Source organism: Planococcus citri, chromosome 5, assembly GCF_950023065.1.
Source record: "Planococcus citri chromosome 5, ihPlaCitr1.1, whole genome shotgun sequence".
Classification (NCBI taxonomy): domain Eukaryota; kingdom Metazoa; phylum Arthropoda; class Insecta; order Hemiptera; family Pseudococcidae; genus Planococcus; species Planococcus citri.
Window position 1 is genome coordinate 28,150,846 of NC_088681.1, and position 7,568 is coordinate 28,158,413.

At 33.1% G+C, this 7,568-nt stretch overlaps 1 protein-coding gene across 1 annotated transcript; it reads left to right on the top strand.

Annotated features, from left to right (window-relative positions):
- Positions 1-1,363: 1,363 nt before the first annotated feature.
- LOC135848350 (trypsin-7-like) lies at positions 1,364-5,463 on the top strand. Its single transcript, XM_065368249.1, has 7 exons — positions 1,364-1,420; positions 2,031-2,133; positions 2,354-2,516; positions 3,027-3,238; positions 4,191-4,405; positions 4,781-4,814; positions 5,048-5,463. Exons 1-7 carry the CDS (start codon positions 1,364-1,366, stop codon positions 5,176-5,178), a joined length of 915 nt encoding a protein of 304 aa, XP_065224321.1. The 3' UTR covers positions 5,179-5,463.
- Positions 5,464-7,568: the final 2,105 nt, after the last annotated feature.

Sequence of the window (7,568 nt, forward strand, 5' to 3'; positions counted from 1 at the left end):
CTATTAATATATAGATTATTGAGCTTTTTTGAGCTTTAAGGCATAACTTTTTTGTAAACTTTTTTTTGACATTGGACTTCTTTCAATGCTCTTTCAAGGTATAATAGACGCACTTCTCTGTATATGTCGAATGCTGTATGTATAGGCTAAAATCAATGGTTAAAATCAATTATTGAGCTTTTTTGAGCTTTAAGGCACAACTTTTTTGTAAACTTATTTCTTTGACATTGGACTTCTTTTGATGCTCTTTCAAGGTATATACGTACTTCTCTGTATACATTAAATGCGCTAGATACAGGCTAAAATCAATTATTGAGCTTTTTTGAGCTTTAAGGCGCAACTTTTTGTAAACTTTTTTCTTCGACATTAGACTTCTTTCGATGCTCTTTCAAGGTATAATATACGTACTACTATGTATACGTCGAATGCGCTACGTAAAGGCTAAAATCAATTAATGAGCTTTTTTGAGCTTTTTTGAGCTTTCCGGCGCAACTTTTCGAACTTTCAATGAAAACCTGCACATGTACGGGTCCAAAGCTTTTTTTTGAGACATCACCCAGCAAAATCGGTTCATACGTTCCTGAGATCTCAGAGTCAAAAGAATTATTGAGCTTTTTTGAGCTTTAAGGCGCAGCTTTTTTGTAAACTTTTTTCTTCGATATTAAACTTCTTTTGATGCTCTTTCAAGGTATAATATACGTACTACTATGTATACGTCAAATGCGCTACGTAAAGGCTAAAATCAATTATTGAGCTTTTTTGAGCTTTTCGGCGAAACTTTTCGAACTTTCAATGAAAACCTGCACATCTACGGGTCAAAAGCTTTTTTTTGAGACATCACCCAGCAAAATCGGTTCAGCCGTTCCTGAGATCTCGCTGTCACAAGAATCCGGTCATAATTTTAATATATAGATTAGTACTGGTTATTAAGAGTTAATTGATGGTGAACAATGGACTGTTTAACAAAGAAGTGTTTGGTATGTCTAGGAAAGCAGACACTAAGGTATTCCCTTTTTTCAAGAATTAAGATCATTCTTTTCAAAATGACACATAAAAATACCTAGTAAGGCACCAGTCTTGAGTCTGGAACTTTGAAATTCACTCTCCGTCAAGTTCTAGGAGTACTTCACTTCGCAATTCTGTGTTTTTATTTACTTATCTACTCTTGCAGTTCTTCGCATTTTTTGTTAGTGCACTTACGTGCATTGTGATATTTATTTGTTGGTCTATTTTAGCTGTCTTTGAAAAATTTTGAATTTTTCATTTTTTGCAACATACCTACTACTAGTCGTGTCGGATACTTATTTTTCATTTGATTGCGCTTTTCTGTTACATTACCCATTTATCTACATTGCTGTTCATCATGTTTCTTGCATCGATGATCGTATTTATTAATGTTGTCATGATTCAATTGCTACAGGTGAGTAAGTAGAGGTATTTTTTTTCATCGCTAATTTTTGTTTCTTGCTGAATCTAAATTCAATAGGTAACAAGTGAGCGTGGAATCAAAACTCGCCTTTACACACACACACAAAATATGTAAAAATATTTTTTTGGGAAAAGTGAGTAATTTTATGAAGTAATTATTGATGAATTCAGGTGAAACTGAAATGTGAATCAAAATGTAGCAGAAGGTCGGTCTCGAATGTTTTGCTAAAAAAAAATTGTGGGAAAAAATGTAGGTACCTAGCGTGTGAAAATTAGATTCTAAATGTGTCAGCCGCTAGAGTACCAATCGCTGGAAACCATGTATCAATAATGGGGGAAGGTGCAGTTTTTTAAATACATAAAATTTTTTACAAAGTAACCTGCTGATGAATTGGGAGTGAAACGTGGGTCACAATTTAGCAGAAAGGCAATCCCATGTACGATCTACCTACTGCTAAAAAAATTCCAAAAAAAAAATATGGGTACTTACAGTTTGGAAATTTTTTTAATGGAAATTCGATTCAAAATGTGTCAACCGCTGCAGGACTGATCTCCAAGGAGTACCTCACTGACGATCTACTAATCAATGAATATTATTCTAGATGCCAATAGCTGAAGGCGTATTCATCAACAGACGATTTCCTATGGCAAATATTAGGCCACAAAGAAGCACAGGAACGGTTGTTTCAAAGTGCCCTAAATGCGGTGAGATTTCAAAGTTACCTACCTAATTTTCGTAATACTCATATACCTATTGTTAAAAGTTAGGCCATCGTCATCGTATTCGCAGCGACAAAAAATAAAAAAATGAATAACTGAAAGCAAAATCATTTCAAGATTTTAGAAATACCACAGAATTTTTTGATGTTTATTTTTACTTATCAACATAATAATTAACTAGGTTGTAATCATTACTACTTTTCAGATTGTAGAATATTTACTCGAAAAAAGAGGATTCTTGGAGGAATAGAAGCCAAACAAAACGAATTTCCTTGGATGGTGGCCTTGAGAACACAAGACGACTTTCTCTGCGGAGCTACAGTCATCACAAAGCAGCACTTATTAACTGCTGCACACTGCGTGGAGGGGTAAGGAAATGTTTTCATGATGTTAGCTACTGGGTTGGGTAAAATCACAAAAAATATGATTAGGATCGTGGATCACGAATTACTGCTGAAAAAAAGTGATTTCCTTATCAAGAATCAATGATTCATGATAGGTACATTAACTGCAAATCACGAATCATTGATTCTGAAAAATGATTCGAATCAGCCAATTTTCGAATCAATTTTAATTTAACAGGTGCTTTATTTGTAAGAAATTCTCCAAATTGATTCTATTGACTTATCTTTGTGTTTGTGAATTATCTTCAAGATACGCCCATTTTTCGCTTCTTTCTTAAAATTTTCGACAAATTACATCATTCAGATTGAAAAAATGTCAATTCTGATCTCAGGTTCAGCTGTAACCACGATTTTTACCAGCACCTAGAATTCGATAGATTGTTCAGTACCAATGTACAGTACAAAAATTGACAGAATTTCGGCAAAATTTACTTAATACAATACAATGTAAAACCCCATTCTTTATGTTCACAGGATCACTGCAGAAGAAATTGAAGCATCTTTGGGTGAACATAATCGAGAACTAAAATATGACATAAACAAAGTAACAGTCGGAATCAAAGAGATAATTCAACACCCGGGATTTACTTACCCAGCTTCAGATAACGACATCGCCATTTTGAAATTAGACCGCACGATATCATTCAATATCCCTCAAATTCAACCAGCATGTCTACCAAATTCTGGTAAAAATAAGTGGATATGTTACCGCTTGTATTAATTTTTCAGTTAAAGTCAACTTTACAAACACGTTATTTTTCACAAGAAACTATTTTTTGAAATTTTTTTGCGCACGAGATTAGTCATTTGCTGTGAAAGTTCTTGCTCTGTAAATTTTCAAGTGTATTTTTTTTGATGATTGTTTACATTGATGTACCTAGGTAATTAGGTATCTATATCTATAGCGAGTGTTTTTTTATAGATGCAATTATATCTATATCTGCAACCGTTCAAGGACATACATTTAAATACTTTCCTGAAAATAAATAACATTTATGTATCATACGTTTGAACAATCATCAGCGAACTAAAATTCTGAAAATAGGATGATAAAAAAATTGGAGAACGAAAATTATTATGGGGTTTCTATTTTTTACTCGTGCAAAAAAATAGAAAATTGGGCTCGAATTGTTTCATATTTTTTTATCTCTTTTAAAATGTTTACCCAACAGTTCTGATGAAAAATAACTGGCTCATCTTATAGACCAGAGTGTGTAGAATTCGGTGATGTACTCACGAACTGATTTTGATGGAACTGAGTGCGTCCAACCCTTAAAATCAAAAACACTCTTAAAATTTTTTAAAAAGGAAATCGACTGAAATTCATAATACATTTTTTAAAGTTTCCTGAATTGTGAACATTGAATGTAAAATGAAGCTATTCAAGAGTACATATTGTTCCAATATGGTTTTCAAATTGATTGATGACTTTGAGGGGCAGATTTTGCACAAAATTCGGGGGGGGGGGGTAAAAACGAAGCCATTACCCCTACATATTGATTTAAATGATTTTTAATACCCGTACCTGCCTATATCGTAATTACTTACCTAATACCTATACTTTCAATATTTATTTACTTGCATTGTATACAATGAGTGTATTTGTACCTAATAAATAACAATTTGTGTTCAATGTAGAAAATCGAGATTACGCCGGTTACTTTGGCACCGTTATTGGATGGGGTTCCACTGACGAAAAGGAGTCTCTATCTAACGTGATGCGGAAAGTAAAAGTTCCTATCATTCCGACTGAAGATTGTAGGACTAATTATAGTGATCTAGACTCGTCGGATTCAATAACTGATAACATGATTTGCGCTGGATACAATTTTGGAAAACATGATGCCTGTGCTGTAAGCCTCTTCACATAATTAAACTAACGTTAGAGCCGAGCGGTTGCGAATTCTTTGGAATCGAATTTTTTCAATTTTATTCCTCAGTTGAAAAGAATCAGAACTCAGAAATATGTATTAGGCCTTCATTTATTACCTAAAAGAGAGAAAGAAACCAAATAAATCGCTTGAAAAACAAAAGTTACCCGAAAATATGTCAATTTAAAAAAAAAAAGTATTTGTATCAAAATTTTAATAACTTTTTGAAAAAAACTAAATTGTCAAAGGTAAGTATAGGTATATAGTTGGTTACAATTTTGAAACCCAGCGTACAGTATTTGCGAAAATTGAAGGCATGAAGGAATTTAATAAATAATCCATTCAAATTCGTTACAGGGTGACAGTGGCGGACCTTTACAAATCAATCTTGATGGACATGGAACCATGGAAGTTGTTGGTAAGAAAAAATGTAACTATAATTCTAGCGAATTGGAAGATGTTTATTTTATGTAGGTATAGGTAACTACTGAAAAGGGAATAATTATTTTATTTACCAAGTTGTCAAAGTTCACCAATCTTATTATGTGCATAATTATGTACTTACAAGGCACAACATTATGTTTACCTATGATTTTCAAACTTCAACTCCACTGGACCTTTTTTTTGTAACAGGGATTGTTTCTTGGGGTATTGGCTGTGGTCGTCCATATTACCCAGCCTTCTACACTCGGATTGATAGATATAGACGTTGGATACATGATAACATAGGAAAAGAATGTTTATGTGAAATTTAAAGACAACATTATTGAAAAATGGACATGAATGGTATTTTGTTTTCATGCAAATGCAGTGTTCCTTAGTGTATGCGTAAGTATTACACATCATAATTTTAAAATATCGCAGAAAATTTATGTAAAACGATTTTATGTAGGTATGTGAGCTTTTTGAAATTTGATGTGATCTTTGAGTTAGGTACGTACTTGTAAAAGTATACTCAGTGTGCAAGTGGTAAAATTCTAATTTTTGTACTATTCGACAGTTGGTTCACGGTGAAAAAAAATAAAGGGATTTCATGTGAATAGTGCATATTTCTCTAATACACGATTCAAGAATATTTTGTGGCGTTTTTTTCATCTATTCTACCAACAGTGTAAAAGACTAGATATAATAAGTCCAATACTCTATGTTTGGAATTCAAAACAAATCTGACAGAATATCTGAAAGCTGTTTTATGAAAGTTTATACTTAATATGTACATGTACTCGTAGTTACAATTTCTTTGATTTTTCTTCCCGAGTATCGCATAATGTCAGAAAAATAAGAAAAAAATCTCCCCAAGTTCTTAAAAGTCTGACATAATAATGTCAAAAAGTGAACAATGCGTTATATGTATATACAAAAGGCCCGAGTATTCTATCTTTAAAAATCCGTAAATAAGGGCTTAAAAATTCCCTTGAAAATGCCAAAAATGCTCTAAAACGTTAAAATATTCTTTTTAATAATATTGTAAGTAATACCTTAGGTGGGTATATTACTTATAATTATGTACATTTAAGAAAAAAACGTTTCTCGAGAGGTTCCCTTATAATTCTCAAATAATTTCCTCGATGAGAAAAAATTCTTAAGAATTATTAGACCTCCACCCTGTCTCTTCTAGTTTTTTGGCAATTTTATTGAAATATTTTGCATTTTAAATTTGAACATTTCTTCATGTTGATGAAAAATGGAAGAAATTTTTGTTATTTCGCACAAAATTACCTTTCTCGGAGGGGTAAGTATTTACTACAAACGGGCATTTTTTCTATTTTTTTATCCATGCTGAACAAGCATTTACATTTCATCATGTAATTTTCTGTCTTCTCAAAAAAATTATTTTCCAACGCACTTTTTTTTCAACTTGTGTTCTAGACTAAAGTCAAGTACTACTGACATTATGTCAGAAAGTCAACAATACAGGGTGTCTGGTAAGTGGATGTCAAAACTTCAGGGTAAGACTTGGAAAAAAAGTTAGATATAGATGGACAAGTTGACTATCTTTGAAATTTAAGGAGCAACCGAGCATCGAAAAAAAATCAAGAAATGTTTTAAGCCACGCCTTATCGAAAATTGTGATTCACAAATTGAGTTCCATGCCTTCTAGTGAAATTTAAACTCGCGCTAAAAGCTCCAGAATTATGTACTACCGGAAATTGTGAGATTTTGTTCGAAGGAGTTGATTTCAGTCTCAAGACTCATTAATTCATTATCATCAGGACTATACTACCCTACTATAGGCAGGTAGGTAAAGATAGGCAGATATATGCATAAATAAGCTCATATTCACTTATTTTTCCATCTCAAAAAATCCAGAGGAGTACGTACCATAACTTAATATATTGTACAGGTACCTACGTACTACGTACGTACCCTACGTATTCGTATATCAGGGTTTTAACCGGAAGGAAACTTTGAGTGGTATTGTGACAATGTCAATGGAGTAGGTAGGTAATAGGTATACGTTTAAAATAATGCAGATTTGCGCGTACGCCAACCTAATCTCACTCTCAGTCAGACAAAGATTTATAGAGAACGATGATGCTACCGGTGATTATAATATCTTCTCCTTGTCTATAGCATAGGTACACTTTTACAACCTCACGCTTTGCGTTTATACGAATGCATGCAGTTGATTTATACGTTTGGTTTACCTTTTAGCTATAACGTTCTACGACAAAATAATTGAACTCTTCTTCTCATTCCGTACTCTGAAACCTATTCACCTTGATCGAATAATCATTACTCACACGTATTGGTTCAACATTTACCCCTCCAAAAAAGCTCTAAAAAGCTACACAAACGGGTGCAGTTTAAAAAGAGTCAAGAACTGAGCCCAAATAATTGCACTTCACAGCCCACGTAATCGAGACTAATACCGATTAAATGCACATAGTATTAAAAAAAACTAGTCTTAATTCGTGTAATTAACGTCTAATTAATTATACTTCGAAACAATTCAGACGCCTAAGCGTGTTTTAAACTCACTCTACTTCACCACACCCATGTTACGCTCGACGGAATCGACGAATAATTAAAATATTAATATACAGTATTCGACGACCAACGAGAATATAGCGAAAAAAATCCACAAATATTCCACCTTTACTCTCACGATTAAACCATAGCATCTACCTATAATACGATGAAG